General features: G+C 40.2%; 1 protein-coding gene across 4 annotated transcripts in view; it reads left to right on the forward strand.

Annotated features, from left to right (window-relative positions):
* rock2a (rho-associated, coiled-coil containing protein kinase 2a) overlaps positions 1 to 22,462 on the forward strand; it is a 225,482-nt gene that overhangs the window by 167,241 nt on the left and 35,779 nt on the right. For all 4 annotated transcript variants that reach the window (XM_043677706.1, XM_043677696.1, XM_043677716.1 and 1 more), the window contains exons 16-24: positions 926 to 1,032; positions 1,238 to 1,397; positions 8,319 to 8,479; positions 11,842 to 12,026; positions 15,095 to 15,164; positions 17,022 to 17,125; positions 17,535 to 17,721; positions 19,169 to 19,262; positions 20,713 to 20,807. In XM_043677706.1, the coding sequence (XP_043533641.1) occupies positions 926 to 1,032; positions 1,238 to 1,397; positions 8,319 to 8,479; positions 11,842 to 12,026; positions 15,095 to 15,164; positions 17,022 to 17,125; positions 17,535 to 17,721; positions 19,169 to 19,262; positions 20,713 to 20,807 (1,163 nt within the window). The remainder of the gene's footprint in view (positions 1 to 925; positions 1,033 to 1,237; positions 1,398 to 8,318; positions 8,480 to 11,841; positions 12,027 to 15,094; positions 15,165 to 17,021; positions 17,126 to 17,534; positions 17,722 to 19,168; positions 19,263 to 20,712; positions 20,808 to 22,462) is intronic.

The raw sequence follows: 22,462 nt of genomic DNA on the forward strand, positions 1-22,462 counted from the left end.
AGACAGTATTCTAGCCGAGGTCTAACAAGTATCTTGAGTAAGTTCAACATCATCTCCTTGCTCTTATACACTTAGAATTAAAATAAGGTAGCAAGCCAAATGCTTAAAGACATTGAATCAAGATTGAGAATTGCACAAATGTTCAAAGTTGTGAGGAAAGGCAAGAATGTGCTAACTGGTTGGCAAGAGGACTCCGTATGGTAGAGGCGTTGCCGATGGGAATGCACCAGGTAATGATGAATGACAAGATGACAGTTAACTACCAAGCTTTATTTAAATTTTAGATTAAGCAGATGAACTCTGGTCAAGGCTGAGGGATGAAACTGTGAATAACATCATCTATTTTACTGAGCTGAAATAGATGCATTACATGTACATGTTCTTTCTGTCTGCAAAATGTTGAGAGGCATGGTAAGTATAGTTATGAGTAACTTATTTACCATATCCTCTGTATCTTAGTTTGGAAAAAGGTTACAGCATGCACAAATTTAAAATGAAAATTTACCTTAGAATAAGGCTCAGTGCTGCATCACAGTTCCAGGGGCTCAAGTTTGATTCTCGCCCTGGATGAACATCTGTATGGAGTTTGCACGTTCTCCCTGTGTCTGCGTGGGTTTCCTTTGGACATTCCAGTTTTCTTCCACAGTCCAAAGATGTGCAGGCTAGGAGGATTGGTCATGGCAAATTGTCTGCAGTGCCCAGAGATGTGCAGGCTAGGTGGGATAGCCATGGTAAATATGGGGATTTGGTGAGGCAGCTGGGTTTGGGTGGCATGCTCTTCAGAGGGATTCATGCAGACTTGATGGGCTGAATAGCTTCCTTCTGCACTGTACAGATTCTATCGTGAAATTATTGTTCACAGGTAATGGTTCTTTGATTTTGCTGATGTGTCAATACTTTAATGTGCTTCAATTAATATTTACAGGGCGGATTTTATCGCTTGGAGATGAATTGCAAAACAGTAAGAGCTCAGTGACCAAAACGGAAATGGAGAAAAGACAACTGCAAGATAAACTGACTGATTTAGAGAAGGTAAAACAGCTTTTCTTTTGGAATTGGTTTACTTAAGCCCGTATGATATACTATTTCTCAAGTGCATTTACTTCTTATGAAGAGAAATTAACAGACCACATTCTTCCCTGAGAATCATGTGATACATTTAGTGTATTTTGTTGTTTGTAATTGCACCATTTTACTTTAAACCTAACCCCTTTTTATTCTCTTGGATTTCTTGCAGGAGAAGAATAATATGGAAATAGATATGACATACAAGCAGAAAGTATTACAGCAACGGCTTGAACAGGAAGAAGCAGAACACAAAGCTACCAAGGCACGATTAGCAGACAAAAATAAGATCTATGAGTCAATAGAAGAAGCAAAATCAGAAGCCATGAAAGGTTAGTCATAAAATTCCAAGGGAGAGTAACTTGAACTTGAGTTGGTTTACTTAAACTTCCTTTGGAAATGTAAGAAAAAATGTGAGTATTCTTTTTTCAGATTGCTCAGGTTAGAGATTTGTATTTTCTTCGAGAACCTTTTGGTGCATTTTATTTTTTTGTTGCATTTTTTGGCAAAACAATTCAGTTATTTTTGTGCGAAGGCTTGGGTCTGCTATTTCTTAAGCAGCTCAGTCTTTTCTGCCTCAAAATTGCAGTTCCACTGGGTTACATATTCTTGAGCTGTTGGCTTGGAAAATTAGAATGATTAATGCAACCTGCTGGGGATGTGGCTTGCTCAAAGTGTATTTGGTTCCTCTATCCAAGTGAGAGAATGAGAAAGGAAATATATTTGTAAAAACACTAGCCTTTGGATAATGTTCCAGATGCAGCTTCTATTTGAATGATATAGTATTATTCATCAGTTGTGATGTTGTTGAGTTATGAATAGCAAAGTAACAAAAGCAGACAATGTCCTTCCCATTCAATGCTTAATCCTCCCATGTTAGTCTTTTTCTGTTGGATACTTTCACAAACTGAAAATGACTTGACTGATAATAGTTGGTTGAACTGCTCATGTCTCACCCATTTTCTTCTATTTTAACACACAATTCCTTGGTAAATATCTAAGCTGGTGCCCTGGATGGTTAGATGAATGATGTCCACCCTGGTGTGATTACATTAATCCACATTATGTAAATTTGTTTCATTGAAATAGCTTTAAGCATGTAAAGAAATTGATATTATACAGGTGAATTTTGTTTCAGCGAATTATATTCTTTGCTCTACAATGGATATAATTCATTGTAGACCAAGAAAATTAAGTATCAGGTGGGTTGAACTTATTTTAATAGACATGCTTTGTAACACCGCATAAATGTCCTTGCTTCTAATGATGCCGCAAAGCTTTGCCTTGGTGCAGCCAGTTCTGTACTGTACGTTTCTCTTGGTAACTTATTCCCATATCACCACAAAATTACAGTGTCTTGTGACTAATGTTAATAGAAGCAAATATTGTGACTTGTTAATTTTTTTAAACTCTTCCCACTATGTGGGGAAAGTAGACTGAGCATTCATGTTACTGCACCAGGATACAAAAGTCTGCCTACTGGACTTGACCTGATGAAGGAGCAACTTGTGATTTCAAATAAACCTATTGGACTATAACCTGGTATTGTGACTCTTGACCTACTGGATGATACAGACTATTTCCGGACATTTATGGTAGTGAATGAGTTCATTATGACTTGTTTCACTAATGCCCAAGCTGCTGATAAATGTAACATTGCAATTGCTATTCTTTGTAAACAAGCTAGTTTCACTCAATTAAGCATTTTGCTCATCTTAAAGCAACAAATAGGGTAAGCCAGCTTCTCATTGAAGACCAATAAACTGAGAGAATTGAGTGCATCTACAGGAGGTGGTCCCTTTGTGTGAATATCATTGAACTAGCAATCTGGAGTCCCAGCCATTGCTCTGGGGACATAGTTTCAAAATACACCATGGCAGCTGGAAGAATTCAAATTCTTTAAATTAATTTTAAGAATTAATAGTATCAGTAATGGTGACTTAAAACCACTGCCAATTATCATTAAAAGAAACCCAACATTTCCATTAAGATCCTTACATGGTCTGTCTTCAGACTTCAGACCCATTGTTATTTGATTGACTATTAACTGTCTTTTGAAATGGCCTATCAAAATGTGAGAAAAAACTTAAAAGAAGTGAAAGAAACGAGTTGGACTGACAAAAGCACACATCCACCCAAGCCACATTGTATCCTGACTTGGAACTATAGTGCCGCTCCTTCACTGTGTTGCTAGTTCAAAATCCTAGAACTCCCTCCTTTACAGCACTGTGGGTGTCCCTATCCTGCGAGCACTGCAGTGGTTCAAGGAGATGGTTCATCACTACCTCATCAAGAGCAATGGGAGATAGTCAATATATATTGGTCCAGCAGTAATATCTACATCCATGAAAAAAAATCTAAAAAAGGAAATTTTGTTTGTAGATCAAAAATTGAATTTACAGAAACATGAAAATAAGTAACCACAGTATCACAAAGCAAAGAGCTATATTACAGATTTGCAAAGAACTAGCACCATTTTAAGATGATACAAATTATTAAAGTAGTTCTCTTTTGAAATTTAACTGAACGTCATATAATTTTCTTAAGTAGTTCAAAAGTCTGTTACAGTCATTGTAATATTGCATTTATACTTTGATCTTGTACATGTTTTGTAAGTGTTTTTTTTTCCTTACTTTGTTTCTGTCTATCAAGATATATAGTATATCTCAGTTCCCACCCAAAGAGAAATTGTAAATTCTGTGCTCACAGTTTTTCACTAATTCTGTTTTTGAGCTAGCTATCAGAATGATGAAGTATGACGTGATTGCTTTCCTATTTCATTGGAAAACAATAAGAAACAGGATCAAGCCAGGCTTGCTCCACCATTTATCAAGATTACGACTGATTAATTGTGAGCTCAGCTCAATTTTGCTGCTTGTCACCTATTACACTTGACTCCCTTGTCAATTAGAAATCTGTCTAAATTGGCTTTAAATATAATAAATGATTCAACCTCCCTTTCTCAGCGTAAGAGAACTCTCTCCAATGCCCTGTATAGTTACAGGAACGCTTGCCTAATTTTAGGTTTTACTTCCCCTTGAATAAATATCAGCATTCCATTTGCCTTCCTAATTGCTTGCTGTAATTCATCTATGAGGGCACGAAGATCCCCTTGTACTAGAACATTTAGTACTTCCCCCATTTAAGTAATAATCTGTTTTTCTATTGTGTCAACTCCTCAGTGAGAACAGCAAGAGTGAAATAGGAGGGCTGAGAGAGCAGGACACTTATAAGAGGAGCAGAGTGAAGTAAGAGGGCTGTGCCTGCAGGAGCAGAGAGAAGAAAGAGGGCTGTGCCCGCAGGAGCAGAGTGAAGTAGGGGGGCAATAAGCACAGGAGCAGAGTGATGGAGGAGGGCTGTGACCGCAGGAGCAGAATGAAGTAGGAGGGCTGTGCCCGCCAGAACAGAGTGAAGTAGGGGGCAATAACCACAGGAGCAGAGTGATGTAGGAGGACTGTGACCGCAGGAGCAGAGTGCTGTAGGAGGGCTGTGCCGGCAGGAGCAGAGTGATGTAGGAGGGCTGTGCCCGCAGGAGCAGAGTGAAGTAGGAGGACTGTGACCACAGGAGCAGAGTGGTGTAGGAGGGCTGTGACCGCAGGAACAGAGTAATGTAGGGGGGCAATGACCACAGGAGCAGAGTGATGTGGGAGGGCTGTGCCTGCAGGAGCAGAGTGAAGTAGGAGGGCTGTGCCCGCAGGAGCAGAGTGATGTGGGAGAGCTGTGCCTGCAGGAGCAGAGTGAAGTAGGAGGGCTGTGCCCGCAGGAGCAGAGTGATGGAGGAGGGCAATGACCATAGGGGCAGAGTTATGTGGGAGGGCTGTGCCTGCAGGAGCAGAGTGAAGTAGGAGCGCTGTGCCCGCAGGAGCAGAGTGATGGAGGAGGGCAATGACCATAGGGGCAGAGTGATGTGGGAGGGCTGTGACTGAAGGTGAAGAGTGAAGTAGGAGGCTGTGCCCGCAGGAGCAGTGTGATGTCGGAGGGCAATGACCGCAGGAGCAGTGTGATGTCGGAGGGCAATGACCGCAGGAGCAGTGTGATGTCGGAGGGCTGTGCCCGCAGGAGCAGTATGATGTCGGAGGGCTGTGCCCGCAGGAGCAGAGTGATGTCGGAGGGCAATGACCACAGGGGCAGAGTGATGTCAGAGGGCTATGACTGAAGGTGAAGAGTGAAGTAGGAGGCTGTGCCCGCAGGAGCAGAGTGATGGAGGAGGGCAATGACCACAGGAGCAGTGTGATGTCGGAGGGCTGTGCCCGCAGGAGCAGTGTGATGTCGGAGGGCTGTGCCCGTAGGAGCAGAGTGATGTCGGAGGGCTGTGCCCGTAGGAGCAGAGTGATGTCGGAGGGTTGTGCCCGCAGGAGCAGAGTGATGTCGGAGGGCTGTGCCCGCAGGAGCAGTGTGATGGAGGAGGGCAATGACCACAGGAGCAGAGTGAAGTAAGAGGGCTGTGACCGCAGGAGCAGAGTGATGTCGGAGGGCTGTGCCCGCAGGAGCAGAGTGATGTCGGAGGGCTGTGCCCGTAGGAGCAGAGTGATGTCGGAGGGCTGTGACCGCAGGAGCAGTGTATTTCGGAGGGCTGTGCTCGCAGGAGCAGTGTGATGGAGGAGGGCAATGACCACAGGAGCAGAGTGAAGTAAGAGGGCTGTGACCGCAGGAGCAGAGTGATGTCGGAGGGCTGTGCCCGCAGGAGCAGTGATGTCGGAGGGCTGTGCCCGTAGGAGCAGAGTGATGTCGGAGGGCTGTGACCGCAGGAGCAGTGTGATGTCGGAGGGCTGTGCCCGCAGGAGCAGAGTGAAGTAGGAGGGCAATGAACACAGGAGCAGAGTGAAGTAGGAGGGCTGTACCGACAGGAGCAGAGTGTCACAGGAGGGTTGTGCCCGCCAGAGCAGAGTGTAGTAGGAGGGCTGTGCCCACAGGAGCATTGTGATGGAGGAGGGCTGTGACCGCAGGAGCAGAGTGATCAAGGAGGGCTGTGCCTTCAGGAGCAGAGAGATGTAGGAGGGTTGTGCCCGCAGGAGCAGAGTGAAGTAGGAGTGCTGTGACCGCAGGAGCAGAGTGATGGAGGAGGGCAATGAACACAGGAGCAGAGTGATGTAGGAGGTCTGTGCCCGCAGGAGCAGAGTGATGTAGGAGGGCTGTGTCCTCAGGAGCAGAGTGATGTAGGAGAGCTGTGACCGCAGGAGCAGTGATGTAGGAGGGCTGTGTCTGCAGGAGCAGAGTGATGTAGGGGGCAATGACCGCAGGAGCAGAGTGATGTTAGGGGGGCTGTGCCCGCAGGAGCAGAATGATGTTAGGGGGGCTGTGCCCGCAGGAGAAGAGTGAAGTCGGAGGGCTGTGACCGCAGGAGCAGAGTGACGTAGGAGGGCTGTGCCCACAGGAGCAGAATGAAGTAGGAGGGTTGTGACCGCAGGAGCAGAGTGATGTAGGAGAGCTGTGACCGCAGGAGCAGAGTGATGTAGGAGGGCTGTGTCTGCAGGAGCAGAGTGATGTAGGGGTGCTGTACCCACAGGAGCAGAGTGATGGAGGAGGGCAATGACCTCAGGAGCAGAGTGAAGTAGGAGTGTTGTGCCCGCAGGAGCAGAGTGATGTAGGAGGGCTTTGCCCACAGATGCAGAGTGAAGTAGGAGGGCTGTGTCTGCAGGAGCAGAGTGATGTAGGAGGGCACTGACCGCAGAACTGTTATAACAGGAGCAGAGTTGTTTTATCTGTTCAAGCTCCGTGTTGGCAATTGCTGCCTCCGAGCTCCGGACGCCAACCCAACTTAGGGTCCCCACTTCCAATCTACTACTGTTTCCTTAATAATGGATTCTAAAATTTTGCCAGTTACAGATGTTAGGCTAACTACCTATCATTTCCTGCTTTCTGTCTCCCTCCTTGACTATAGAGGTATTACACTTGCATCTTTACAGATTCTAGTGAGATTTGGATAATTGCCATTAATGCATCCATGATTTTTGCTGCAATTTCGATTAAAATCTGAGGATGCAAACCTTCTGGTTTTGGGACTTGTCACTTACTTTCAGTCTAATTTTTCTCCGTCTGCACAGACCTCCAAGATCCTTGCATGGCAGAGATTTCCTGAGCTGAAAATCAATGCATCCATGCACTGGTGCGGTCCCTCCAAGCACAGTGTTGAGGGAATGTTGCTTGTTAGCCTTTTGTCGCATTTGTTTCTCTAGTGATCATGATGGTTTTCAGTTCCTCCCTCCCTTTTGCCTCTTGGTTTTCTTTGAGGAGAAAGTGAAGTCTGCAGATGCTGGAGATCAGAGCTGAAAATGTGTTGCTGGAAAAGCGCAGCAGGTCAGGCAGCATCCAGGAGAATCGACGTTTCGGGCATAAGCCCTTCTTCAGGAATGAGGAAAGTTTGTCCAGCAGGCTAAGATAAAAGGTAGGGAGGAGGGACTTGGGGGAGGGGCGTCGGAAATGTGATAGGTACTACAAACAAACCATTATCTCCCAGACCGTCCATAACCTCATCACCTCGGGGGATCTCCCATCCACCGCCTCAAAAACAGGACAGAAACCCACTGGTCCTCACCTACCACCCCACCAATCTCCATGTACAGCGCATCATCCGCCGTCATTTCCGCCACCTCCAAACGGACCCCACCACCAAGGATATATTTCCCTCCCCTCCCCTATCAGCATTCCGTAAAGACCACTCCCTCCGTGACTCCCTCGTCAGACCCACACCCCCCACCAACCCATTGACCTCTTTCCACCTATCGCATTTCCGATGCCCCTCCCCCGTCCCTCCCCCCTACCTTTTATCTTAGCCTGCTGGACAAACTTTCCTCATTCCTGAAGAAGGGCTTATGCCCGAAACGTCGATTCTCCTGATCCCTGGATGCTGCCTGACCTGCTGCGCTTTTCCAGCAACACATTTTCAGCTCTTGGTTTTCTACTATGCTTCTTTATATACATTTTTATACTATACTATTTGTGTCATCTATTGTGAAGGCAAGTACAAAATATTGTTCATGTGTCAGGCACTTTGTTTTTTCCCATTCTGAATTCTGCAGTGTTGTCTTCTACGTGATCATTTACTTCAGTGATTCTTTTCCTTTTTATATGCCTGTAGAACCTTTTATTTTCTGTTTTTCAATAGTCTTAAATTGTAAATGATGATAGGACAGCTTTGTTACAAACTTGGGACCATGTAATTTACAGGAATTGTTATTTTGTCAGAATCAATGTCTTGCTACTGCAATGGAATGTGTTCTATTTAGCTTCTTGTAAAATTGCTGTTTGAACAGAAATGGAGAAGAAACTCCAGGAAGAGAGAAGTTCAAAGCAAAAAGTTGAAAACCGTTTGTTGGAAGCTGAAAAGCAGCGTTCAATGTTGGACTGTGATATTAAACAAGCACAACAAAAGATCGAAGAATTGCTTAGGCAAAAGGAGAAATTAACTGAGGAGGTGAGACTCACCACTTAGTTGTGCTTAACAATGAAAATGATTCAATTTGTTTAGCTTAAACTGTACATCTATATGTGAATTTGAGTGTGAGCACTCATTAATTGGCTCTAATTGCAATTTTGCATAAATATTTTGAGATTTTAAAAATTTCATTAATTCATGAGAATCGCTGCCATGGCCATAATTCATTACTCATCCCTAATTGTTGCTAAGAAGATAGCGATGTGCTGCCTTGTGAAACTGCTTCAGTCCATCTGATTTAGCATATCTGGTCTTTTTAGGGGAGGAGTTAGAGGATTTCAATCGAGCAATAGTGAATGATGGTGATATTGATACAAATTAGAGGAGAAAGTTGCTTGAAGGGGAATTTACAGGTGGTAAAATGTCATGCATCTGTTCCTCTGTCCTTCAAGATTGTCAAGGGCCTGGTTTTGGACAATGCTGTTGAAGGAATGTTGTTGAGTTGCTTCAGTGTGTGAAGTGGACCATAATTAATGTGCATCGGTTGTGGAGGGAGTGAATGTTTGAGGGTGATGGACATGGAGTTGCAGTCATTCAGGCAAATGAAGCGTATTCCAATGATCTCCTCACTTGTGCTTTGTGAATCAGGAGGTGATTTTCTTGCCTCAGAACTCCCTGTCTCTGACTTGGTCATATAGCTGCAATATTTATATCACGCCTAGTTGATCAACTGTTCACTGGGAATCTCCATGATGTTACTGGTTGCAAATTCAGCAATGGTAATGCCATTGAATGACAAGAGACGATAGTTAGGTTCTGTCTTATTGGCAATGGACATTGCTTAGCGTTTGTGCCATATAAATGCTGCTTGTCACTTATCAGCCTAAACTTGGAGGTTTTTCCAGAACAGTATCTAAGGAATTGCAAATGGCACTGAGCACTGCAATCATCAGCAAATTTCCCAACTTCTGACTTATGGAGGGAAGGTAATTGAGTTGAAAACTGAGGCACAAGCTTTTAATAACTCCTGCAGAAATTTCTTAGGGCTCGGTGATTGACCTGCAACAACCAAAAGCATATTCCTTTGTGCTGGGTATCACCAACCGATGCTGTCTTCCACTTTGTCAGATGGTTGCCAATGTTGTAGCAATTTGGGACCAGTTTAGTTAGGACTGCAGCTTGTTCTGGAACATAAGTATTTAGTTGCACTGTCTGGAGGTTGAGAGAACCCATAGCCTTGGCTATTTTCAGTCCTCAGTGGAATGAATTAACTTGGCCAAAGATGATCTGGCATTTCTAATAATGGGTACTTTGGCGAGTTCAACATGAATAACCACTCAGCAGTTTTGCTTTAACCTTGACTCTTGTTCTTGATTCCCCATCATTGAGGATGAGAATATTTGTGGAGCCTCTCCTCCAATTAGTTTTTTTAATTATCCACCACCGTTCTCAAATGGCAGAACTGAAAAGCTTGGATCTGATCCTTTGCTTCATGGATCATTTAACTCTGCTGCATGCTTCTTCCATTGGTTGACCTGCACGTCATCCTGTGCTCTGGTTCACCAGGTCAGCACCCCAGGTTTAGCTAGGACTGATGCTGCATCTGACATGCTGTCCTATATGCTTCATTAAGCAAGGGTTGATCCCCTGGCTTGATGATAGAGGTTGAGTGAGAGATGCGCAGGACTCTGTGGTTACAGACTCTGGTTGAATGGAGTTCTGCTGCTGCTAAGTACCCATGATGGCTCATGGGTACCTAGTTTTAAGTTGCTATATCTTTTCTGAATTCATGTCATTTAGTAAGGTAGCGGTACCTGACAAAAAACACAACATTGTTTCCAAAAGGAATGGGTGGATGGTCATTACTAAAATACAGTAATCCTCATTTAATGCTGCCCCCTTAGCATTATTTTGTTATAATGTTGTCTGTTCTTTGAGCCCAGTTCATTACATTTTATGTTGCTATTTTGCTTTTAGCATGTTTATGTATATTGTCAATGTTTACCAGCATTGCAAATCAGAATCCAGTATACACTCCACTGCCCCACCATTTCCATGTTTCGCCCCTTAGTCCATCCAGCCAAATAATGGGATATTACATTTTTCTTTTGCAATTGTACATTTCTTTTGGCCTAAGAATTGTCATGTACCAATGTAGAAATTTAGTACCACCTGTACATTAAATGTCTATGTTTCAACTCCGAAAGTACAAATATAATTTTTTCTTTCCCTGATAAGAAAGGCTCACAGAACCTAACTCCGATTTTATCCAGTTTAATCCTTACAGTAATCAATGCAATACTTGAAAAATCTTTTCACTGAAGTCACAGTTTTCAGGAATGCAACCCCACCTTAAATGAGGACACCCTGCTATCATGATGACAAACATCTTGGGCAGGTAGATTCGTGAGTGGCAAGTCAAGTTGGTTTTCCCTCTATTTGGTTCCCTCACCATGTTCTGCAGGTTTAGTTTGGCAGATATGTCCTTCAAGGATGAACCAGCTTGGTCATTCGTGGTGCTGGCAAACCACTCTTGATGATGAAGATGAAGACCCTCCCAGAGTATATTCTGTGCCTTCCAACCCTCAAGGTTTTTTTCCAAGTAGTGTTAAAATTGAAAGAATGTTGATTAATTAGCAGAGTTAAGTTGGTATGTAGGCAGTAATCAGCTTGCCCAATTTTAATCTTTGACACTGGGCTCCGTGAAGTCTCAATTTGAGGGCTCCAGTCCATTGCCTCCTGACTATATACCTGCTAGTGGATCACAACATGTTCTGGGATCGTAATGGTGATGTCAGGGATAGCATTTGTAAGCTATGATTTGGTGAGTATGACTATGTCATTCTGTTGATGACAAGTCTAATGGGTAGTTCTCCCATTTTCATACAAGCTCCCAGTTGTTGATAAGAGCTTTATAGTTTCAACAGGGCAGGTTGTGCCCTTTTTCTTTCGAGGTCAATGCGTGGTGGTGAATTGGTATTTTGATGGACATTTAACAACTAATAATGTGGATCTGGAGTCATATGTAGATCAGACCAAGAATGAGTGGTATATTTCCTTCCCGAAAGATATGAACGACCAGATTAACTATTGTAAAAAAAAGTTTCATTCTTAATGTGACTGAGATCAGCTTTTAATTCAACATTTATTAGTTAAATGAATTTAATTTCCATCACCAGCAGTGCAATGACCACGTGACTAGACCATTAACTTGGGCCTTTTGGATTGCTCATCCATTGACTCCCTCTGATTCTACCATATGGGCCACTGATGTGATTCTGCTGAATGCTAACTAATTCATCTTTGGTATAGTTTGAAAAGGGGGCAAATAACAGATGATTGCTTTATACTTGCATTTTAAACTGCATTTGTATGTTTTATGACAACATTTTATTTTGCAGGTTAAAAATCTGTCACTGAAAATAGAACAGGAGACGCAAAAACGTAGTTTAACTCAGAATGACTTGAAGATGCAGACACAACAAGTAAATGCATTGAAAATGTCAGAGAAACAACTGAAGCAGGAGATAAATCACTTATTGGAGACTAAACTGAGCCTGGAAAAGCAGATAGGAGAGCTGAGAAAGTAGGTCCTAAGTAGTACTATCCTTTCTACATATTCCATGTAAAATAGCAAAGACTTGTCTAAGAAAACCAACAGTGTAATAGTTTATGAAGCTCACAACGTTTCACATCTCAATTGTGTAAGGGATATCTTTCAAGGGTTATCAGTTGTATCCTATCACCTGGTATTGTGAAAGGTTACCAATTTGTCCTTTGACTTCTAGATTTGTAATGGTAAGTGCAACGATTATTTACTTTTATGTGCGTTGCTAGAAAAAATGCAGGGTTGCTCCACATGAAGTAGAATTATACTTTCTTTGCCATCTAAGTGCTGATACATATAGAATACAGACATATGTTACCTTCAGCTATGTTTTTTAAGTTGCATTGTCTTGGAGTGTCATAATATTCTAACAAGTATTATCAATAAGTTCTACAGTTGCTTCACTCTAGAAAGGATAGGGTAGAAAATATAACCAGATATAACCTGAGACACTTCTAACTTAACTTCTAACTGAAAAAGCTTCATAAGAATTTTGTCAAATCCCCTAAATGCATCTGACATATTTCTTTTCCCCAGGTATGTTATTTGACTTGTGTTTGTTTAAATCACAGTTAGAAGTGCTGTATTATGACTAATAGCTTGTTCTTTGAACAGTTTGGAATCAGTGAAGTGTGAAGTTGCGTTTCTGTAACTTCAGAATTGCTTTCTCAGTAATAAAACTCTTCGTTCTTAACTCCCGCATAGAAAAATATGCTATTTTGGATACTATTAAAGAAATTACCAATGTAATGGTATTGCTGGATTTTCCTTCAGCATTTGCTCTATTTAGCACTTATTTGGACAGCTACCTTTGCCTAATTTTGTTTCAGTTTCTTATAAATTTTTAGTGAATCAATCTGTGAATGATTAGTTTTAATGATTATTTACTTGTCTGTCTACTTGTTACTATAATCGAGCAGACTCACATTTTGAACTTGAGATCTCTGATTTGATTTAGTGACCTGAGGAATATAAAGTCATCTAATATCGCGATAAGAATAACCAAATGACTTCTTGCCCATTGGTTTAGCAATGTCTGGGTTAATAGGATTCTCAGAGGAAGGCTAGATATTCTTAAAGCTATACTGAGTTAGGACCCAACTGTAAGAATCCTATAAGACCTAAAACACCTGGAATCATAATAAAGATCTTTAGTACCAATTAATTATTATCGAACAATTTGTTTTCTGATTTTCGGCATAAAATTGTTCATATAAACTCTAAACTTTTCCACTCTGTGCTACTTAGTTTATGCTAAATATTCTCTTCCTGTTTTTCCATTTCAGTAGCTAGAGCAGTTGAGTCTCTCCAATGGCCTAAACAATTTATTAATCAATAATAATTGTTGTCTTGCTAATTGAGTTATCTGCTTATGTAAATTATTTAATTCTAACATATTTGTCTACTGTTAATTTGACAAGAGGTGAATACTTGAATTCTTGAAAATCTTGAACTAGAAGGCCAGCATAACAATAATACTATACACAAATCTCAGCATGGTAGTTTATCTGTTGTAGATGTTATTGATTGCTTAAAAGAAGTTTTAACTCCACCTACAATCATCCTGCCCACCATATCCCTTAATGGTCTTTACACCTAATCCTGCTTTGGACAGCTTTTAATTGACTAATATTTGACGATTCTGCATTGTTCTCCCCAGTTTTTTTTTAAATTACGGGTACGATTGAAAATGATAGCTTGTAACAATGTTTTCAGTGGTGACAAGTTCCTTTAAAATTTAACAACTCTCCCTGCATGTTTTCTGTGGAGTGGCAGCTGTTTGTAATGTATGACTTTTCAGGATAGGTGATAAAACACTTGGAAATACCTTTTGGCTGAAACGCTCTAGTTTTTCTCTTTTTAAAGATATGGAACTTACTGACTGGGACAGTAGGCCCACTTTCAGTGAAGTATTGTATATAAATGCCAAACTTGAATTGATATGATTTCTTCGGTTTAATCACTTCAAAATACCATACAAATACATTGTGCAGTGATTAAATCTGTGTTTTCTATTATCCTTTCCTGGCAGGGAAAAAAGCAGTTTTTATGAAGGGATGGAACTCAGTTAGTTACCCATTGTAGCAAATAGTTGGAATCTGTTATTAAGGAGCTTATACTACTTAGAAAAGGAAAACTAGAAATTTTCAACACAGTTTTGTGAAAGGGAAGTCATGTTTGACTAATTATTAAAGTTCGTTGAGGGAGTAACAAGCAACATAATGGGCAACCTGTACATATAATGTATTTAGATTTTCATAAGGTATTTGACAAGATACCACATTAAAGATTACCACAAATAAAAAGAGCTCATGACTAAGGGGTAACATATTTGTACGGTTGTAGAATTGGATAAAAGAAAATACAGAGTAAGCATAAGTGAGTTGTTTTTGGATTGCTAGGACGTAATGAGAGGAGTGCCACAGGGATGTGTCCTGAGACCTTAACTATTTACAATCCCTGTCAATTAATTAGATGGCAGGACCAAATGTATAGTTGTGAAGTTTGTTTGTGACCCAGATATAGGCAGAAAATTAAATTGTGAAGAGAACAAAAGGACAATGCAAAGGGACATAGGTTCAGTGAAGGGGCAAAAATGTGGCAGATGGAGTAAAATGTAGGAAAATGTGATCTTCTCCACTTTGGCAGCAAAAATAGAAGAGCAACATACTATTTAACTGGAGTGAGAGGTGCAGAGGCATCTGGGTCTCCATTAATCACAAACAAGTTGATATACAATCTAACTAAGGACAGGGTTTAATAATAAGTTATTCCTTTTAAAATTGAGACAAGCAGAAATTGAATATCTTAAAGGAATTTATATCCTTGACTACCAAATAAATCAAAGAATATGGATGTTGCTGAGCATTTTAAAAATAACTGGGTCAAACCTCATGTCTGATAAAACAGGAAGTTAATAGTTTTTTGTGACTTAGACAACTTTTCAAAAATTTGTCATTGTAACCTGAAAATATAATGTAATTACTTGTCTGTATTTTCATCAATTTGTAAAATAATATTTGTCTGAATTTTGTCCATCATTGCAGAGAGCGCCAGGATGCTGATGGCCAGATGAAAGAGCTTCAGGACCAGCTGGAAGCAGAACAGTATTTTTCAGTATGTTCTCTACTTATGAGTTCATAGTAGGGAAATCTTGATACAATTAAGTACGACTCTTAAAATCTTGTGTGGAAGTTTTAGCTTTCGACAAGGTTCTCAATAAAGTATTTCATAGTAGACTGGTTAATATGGCTAGGTCACATGGGATCAAGGGAGAGCTTGCCAATTGGATACAAACTTGGATTGATGGTAGGAGACAGGGTGGTGGTAGAGGGTTGTTTTTCAAACTGGATGCCTGAGACTAGTGGTTCATCATTTATGTAAATGATTTGAATGAGAATATAGGAGGCATGGAAAGTAAGTTTGCAGATGATACCAAAATTGGTGGTATGGTGGATAGTGAAGAAAGATATCTTAGAGTCCAGTAGGATCTTAATCAACTGGGCCAGTGGGCTGAGGAATGGCAGATGGAGTTTAATTTAGATAATTGTAAGGTGTTGCATTTTCATAAGACAAACCAGGGCAGGGCTTACCCAGTTCATGGTAGGACTGTGGGGAGCGTCGCCAAACGAGAGTCCTAGGGCTTCAAGTACAGAGTTCCTCGAAAGTGGTGTAATGGGTAGGCAGGATGGTGAAGAAGGCACGTGGCATGTTTTTCTTCATTGATCAGAGTGCTGATTGGCTCATTATGTTACAACCGTACAAGACATTGGTGAGGCCCCATTTGGAGTAAGGTGTTCAGTTCTAGTCACCCTGCTGTCAGAAGGATGTAATTAAACTGGAAAGGGTTCTAAAAGGATTTGCAAGGATGTCACTGAGACTGGAAGAGGAGAGGCTATATACACGGGGACATTTTATTCCCTGGAGCTTAGGAAGCTGAGGGGTGGCCGTGTGGAGGCTTATACAATCATAAGGGGCGTAGATAAGGTGAATAGCCATGGTCTTTTCTCCAGGATAAAGGAGTCCAAAACTAGAGGGCAGAGGTTTAAGGTGAGAGGGGAAAATGTATAAGGGACCTGAGGGGCAGTTTTTTTCACACACAGGTTAGTGCGCATATGGAACTTGCTGTCAGAGGAAATGGTAGAGGCGAGTACAGTTACAAAATTTTAAAAGACATTTATACAGATACATGAATAGATAAGGTTGAGAGGGATATGGACTAAACATAGGCAAATGGGGCTAGTAAGTTTAGGAAATCTGATAGGCATGGGCAAGTTGAGCCAAAGGGCCTGTTTTCATGCTCTATGACTCTTTCATTAATTTGTGTTGACCTACTTTTAAACTAACTTTAAGTCAATTGATGAACTTTAAATTTTGGGTGCTAACTAAATTACGGGTGAGAAAATGTGCAACCCTATTGATATTATCAGGGAAGGGTGTGCATATAGAGTTATTACTGTGATGCTGTATGTATCTGAAAGTATTCATGTCCTCTTAGCTAAAGAATGAAAATAAATTCTTCATTTGTTTGAGATCACACCGAGACAATGAAATAAGAATCAAATAAGTGAATCATCTTTCAAATTCTGTATCTAATTCAAAGAAAAACAGTAGGCCAGGGAAGGTAGAGCAGAATTGAAAATGGAGAATTAAAAAATAGCTTGAACGTACATCCAATAAGTTTGATAGATATACTTCAAAATTTATGGTTCACTGATCATGAAATGGCTGAAGTGTAAAATTTTGAAGGCTGTAGAATACTGTGTTTTTTTTAAACTTTAAAACCATTTTATTCATGGGTAAGACCAGAATTTGTTGTCAAAGTTCCCTTTTGAATGAATTGACCTGCTGCAGTGTAAGTGGTTGGATGTACAACTGCAGTGCTGTTTTGAGTGGAGTTATAGGGGTTTTTCACACAGCAACATTATAATAGTGGGCTGTGGCTTATATTATTTCTTGCTTTCAAATTTACAGACATTGTACAAGACTCAAGTAAGAGAGCTGAAGGAAGAATGTGAGGAGAAAAGCAAGCTTTGTAAAGATTTGCAACAAAAAATGCAGGAGCTGCAGGATGAGAGGTATGAGCTCATTGATGTAACCTCAGAACAGTTTTTGTTCAGTTTGAAGCAAAATCAAAAATATACCTCTATTGAACTTTTAAAATGTGTATAATTCTCACAATTCAAGAAAAAGTATAAAGTTAAAGCCCTGAATTTCCAGGTTATATTTGTTAAAAATTGATCTCCTGTTTTGTGTAGAATAAACATAAATTAGAAGGAAATATAACACAGTCACAATGCATGGAAAGTTGTATCTTATGAAATAAGGATTGCTTATTTTTGAAAGGAGAAGGCTTGTCTTTAAAATAGTCTGTGCTTGTGTTTGAATTCAAATTCTGAAATGAATCCTAAATTCAAATAATGATGCCATGTTGCATTGCGAACATCAATCAAACTTGCTGAGTAAACTGATGATCCTCCTCCTCAGAGATTCTTTGGCAGCACAACTTGAGATTACACTAACGAAGGCAGACTCTGAGCAGCTTGCACGTTCAATTGCGGAAGAACAGTATTCTGACCTAGAGAAAGAAAAAATTATGAAGGAGTTAGAAATTAAAGAGATGATGGCAAGGCATAAGCAGGAGCTGGCTGAAAAGGATGCTACAATTGCATCTGTGAGTAAATTTTACCTGTTAATTTTTTGTCATTATTCATAAAATTTGTGAATAGAAAAATGAATCATAAGCACCTCTAAAGGTAGTATTAAAATTTCCAGTTTGTTTCTCCAGAGCAGCTAATCGGTGGTACTTGCTTTATTCAAAAATTGGGTACATTTTGTCTATTATGATTAGTGCCATAAAGTAGGGGTGAGACATTTCAGCTTTTATTATTTATGGGAATTTGGGCAATAGTTCCCAGCCGAAGACAGCAAGACTGAGGAATATGATACCCTGAGAGATTGGGAATGGGAGATGTCACTGGAATTGAAAGTGGTTGGAGGAAAAGCAGCGATGATTACTGGTGCCTCCTTGGGAGAAGATTTGGGGTGGTGGGCCCTGGAGGAGTTCAGGATTTGAGTTGGGGTCATTATAAAGGAGATCACATTCTCTGAAGGGCATGTTAAGCCACGAAGGACATCAGGAGAATTTCAGATGTTCGGAGTGACAGGGTTGAATGGGCTAAGTGTTAGCAAGGGGGTTTGGGATGTAAACACTCTTCCTCCTGGCCCACAAGCAATGCTGTAAAAGCAGTTTCCTCTTCCATGTAGAAATTCTTTACCCTTTCTCCTCTCCTCCCCCAACCTTTCATATGCCAGGTTTCCTAGAGCATGAAAAATCCAGCTGGTTGACCGCAGAATCTCATTAAATTAATGAAATGAGTGTTCCATTTCCTGGGGAGCAGGTTGTTTGTCTACTAACCAGTCTCAATTAAAACTGAAAGTGGCTTTGAAAGTCTTTCAATTTTATTTTCCCATCTAACCCAAAGCTGTCCAATTCCAATCATACTTCAGTCAAAAGCTCACTTAAACCGAAACACAAGTTCTCACATATAATCTGTGGATTTAAAATGGTTCCAGTTGGAAGTGAAATTCTAAACACAAACATTGCTGAAAGGGAATAATTTATGTCAAAGTTTAAATTGCAAGTTCATAAGGATACCGATTGAGTAGTTATTTTGTGAAAGCTTTAAAATGTTTTTCTGAGATAAATTTGAATGTTATTTATTGTACTTCCTACTAAATGTTTGGCTATGTAAAGATCAAAATGGCATGGAATTCAAACTTATTGTCACTGCTGAATTAAGAAAATCTCTGGCATTCGTTAGATGATTTCTTGATGTCACGCATGTAACACCGATTAGTCATTAAAACAAGGTCACAATTCCTTTGGAGAGGCCTTAAATACCTAACGCAAATATACATTTATATATTAGAAAATCTAGTTGCAAATTCCTACAATTTGCTGATGTAAACTTTTATTCAGGTCAAGTTTGAGAGTTTGGAAGCTGCGAGATTAGGTGCTTTTGGAACTATTGTTAACTGCCAAGATGTTAGTAGTTTAATAAAGTTAAACATTTGTATAACTTGGGTGTTTGATTTAAATATTTTAATTTGCCATTTAGCTAGAGGAGACTAATAGAATGTTGACTGCAGATGTAGCAAATCTTGCAAGTGAGAAGGAGGAACTGAACAACAAAATGAAGGAGCTTCAGGACCGTAAGTACAAATTAAATTTCAGCAGAAACTGTCAATGTTCCAATTCCTTTGTGCACTTGTCAACCAGGTTCTCAGTGAACAGTCCAATTTGGAGAACAACTTATATTCATGTAGCACCTTATATTCTCTCAATATATTTGCAACCAACAATTTACTTTTCAAAATGGAGTAACTTGTATGAGTAAAAAGGCCAATTTAGTTCCTGATAAAAACTTTCATTTCACTGATTTTTTGAATGTCTTGAAATACATCCAGCTCTGATTTCAGTAGAGACCAATAACCTGTTTCAATTTCTTTTTAGAATCCTGAACTCAAGGTATTTACTAAAAGAATGAAGCTCAAGGTTCATAGTCTAAAACAATTAGGACATAGTACAGGAACTGCCCCTTCAGCCCACCATTTCTGTGCCACACTAAATTAATCCCATCTGCCTGAGCACGATCTATATCCCTCTATTCCCTGCCTGTTCATGTGCCTATCCAAAAGCCTCCTAAACATTGGAATCGTATCTGCTTCTGCTACCTCCCCTGGCATCATGTACCAGGCACCTGTCACCCTCTGTATAGAAAAAATTTGTCTTGCCCACTTGTACCCTTTAAATTTCCTACTCTTACCTTAAACCTATGCTTTTGGTGTTTGATATTTCCATTCAGGGAAAAAGACTCTGGCTACCATCCTATCCGTGTCTTTCAGAATTTTCTATACTTGCATTAAGTCACCCTTCAGACTCCGATACTCTAGCGAAAACAACCCAAGTTGTCCAACCTCTCATTATAGCGAATACACTCCCCGATGTATGATTTTATTTTCCTGTCACACCGACTCTGCTAGCATACCAACCCTCCCATATCTTCCAACCTGACAGCCTTGCTCATTGCTGCCATTCTTCTTTATTATGCTGTTCCATACAAGCTTATTTTTATTTCAAAATATTTAATAAGATATGTAGTATTTCATCTTGGGAAGTTGTTTTGAATCCTGTCAAATGGAAAACTCTTATCTTGTTAAGTTATTAGTGTATTTAAGTATTAGTTGAGGAATGTGATGGTTTTATTACTAGACTGTTAATCCAGTAATTTAGGCAATATTCTGGGAACTTGGGTTTGAGTCCTGCCATGGCAGTTGGTAGAACAATTAAACCTGAAATTAAGAGTCTAAAGATGATGTTGATTGCCAGAAAAAACCCATCTGGTTCAGTAATACTTTTTATGGAAGAAAACTGCCATCATTATCTGGTCTCCATGTGACTGCAGAAGCACAACAAAGTGGGTCAGTATTAACTGAATTAGGGGTGGGTGATAAATGCTTGTGTAGCCAGTGACACCCATATCCTGTGAATGAATAAAAAAAGTTGTCATGATTTAGTTTTATATTTTATGCTAAATAAATTTATGAAGTTCTGCTGTGCAAGTGCAGCATGTTGACATCTCCAATGGGTTTTGTTTTTCAGAGGTTCAGAAGCTGAAAGAAGAGGATTCAAATTTAGCAAGTATAAAATTTCAATTTGACAAGCAGCTGTTGACTGAGAGGACTCTCAAAACCCAGGTAAGAAAATAGAATAAGATTTTAATTATAAACAGAGTTCCCAGCATATCACTGGTGCTCATATTTAAATTTATTCAAATGATGTTATTTCTGTGCACTGTCACTTTCTTGACTTGGTCATATTGTTATGATATCACTGATAAGGTCTCTATCTATTTAGGTTTTCTCTCTCCACATGTTTCATATCAAAGATTCTGTAACTTTTAATTTCAGTATTTTTATTCTTTAATGCATTCTTTATGACATTCTTGAACCAGCCACTAGGAAGTGCAAAGAATGTTCTCATTTGTTTTTCTTTGAATACTGTAGTCCGTTACTTTCTGCAGAAAACGTAATCTACAGTGACAGCTGTTCTCAGTAAGACTGACATGAATTTACCTTGTGTGTTTTAGGAGCAAGACCATAACTTCTGCACCCCATCATGCAGCTCATTAAATTCCATTTATATTGTAGATTAGAGGACCAGGAATAGATCAGCGATTGCTCCTCCCACTCCTATAGGCAACTGAAGCTCTGGCCAAATAAGTGAGGATGAAATCGATAGTTCATGGTATTAATTCTCCCATGATCCATCGCAGTTCCTATGTCCTTCAGGGCATTGTCAGGAATGGTGCTATCATTTCACTATTGATGGACCTTGAAGTCCTTTAACTAGAGCAGATCCACGTCTTTTCTGCTCTCAATACTTCTTCCAAATAGTGATTTTTGACAGAGTATTGTTTCACTCACTGAGGGAGGGCAGTGGGTGGTAATCAACAGAAAATTACCCTATTAGTGCATGAGCTAATGTCATGAGATTTAAGATTGCCTAGAATCACTGTAGAAGAGTCGAAGGGCCACCCTGTTCTGACAGTGCACCACTGTACCACAAGACCTGGTGATTGAGGAATCTGGGATGTTGTCTGCGAGGCATGATCCTGTGTGTAAGACTGTGGGGCTGTTGCTCAGCAGCTTTGTAGACAGCTCTCCAAATATTGTCATAAGCCTCTAAGGCTAGAAATGAGGACTTTGCAGAATTAACTAGGCTGCATGTGTCTGTGTAGTATCTGATACCTAATTCAGAGCTTGGTTTTCCACCGAGGTTAACTTGTAATGTAGTTTTTTATCACTTGTAACAAAGGAACTTGGAAGGTTATTTCAGATTACGAAGAATAAGCGTGTGCTACATAGTGTTTTTAAGGCAGCCTTCCATCTGAATATGATGGTTTAAATCATGGTGGTCACCTCTGTGGTAAGCATTATCTTGAATGGTTTGGGAGCCATACTGTGTTTGGCAGTCTCTCCAGATGAAGCCACTGGGTTAAGAAGGTACTTGATTTTTTGGCTTCTATTTTCTCTCGGCCCTCTTCTGAGCGTTTTGTTTGTGTTGTTCACTTCCAGTTCATCAACTTCCAGAAGCTATGACCATTGGTCATTGACTTCTAGTCATCAGTGTTAATGTCTACCGTCAATGTATCTCATTTGCAGGTGCCTTATAACAGAGGCATAGACATATGAGTTCATGACCCAATGGCCAATTCACAACCAAAAATCCTGATGGTAGCACATATGTATTCTTTGCGATCTGAAATAACCTTACAAGTTACTTTGTTGTATAATATCGTGATAAAACTATATTGAGAGTTAAACCAGATGGATAACCAAGCATTGAATTA

This window comes from Chiloscyllium plagiosum, chromosome 3, assembly GCF_004010195.1.
Source record: "Chiloscyllium plagiosum isolate BGI_BamShark_2017 chromosome 3, ASM401019v2, whole genome shotgun sequence".
Lineage (NCBI taxonomy): Eukaryota > Metazoa > Chordata > Chondrichthyes > Orectolobiformes > Hemiscylliidae > Chiloscyllium > Chiloscyllium plagiosum.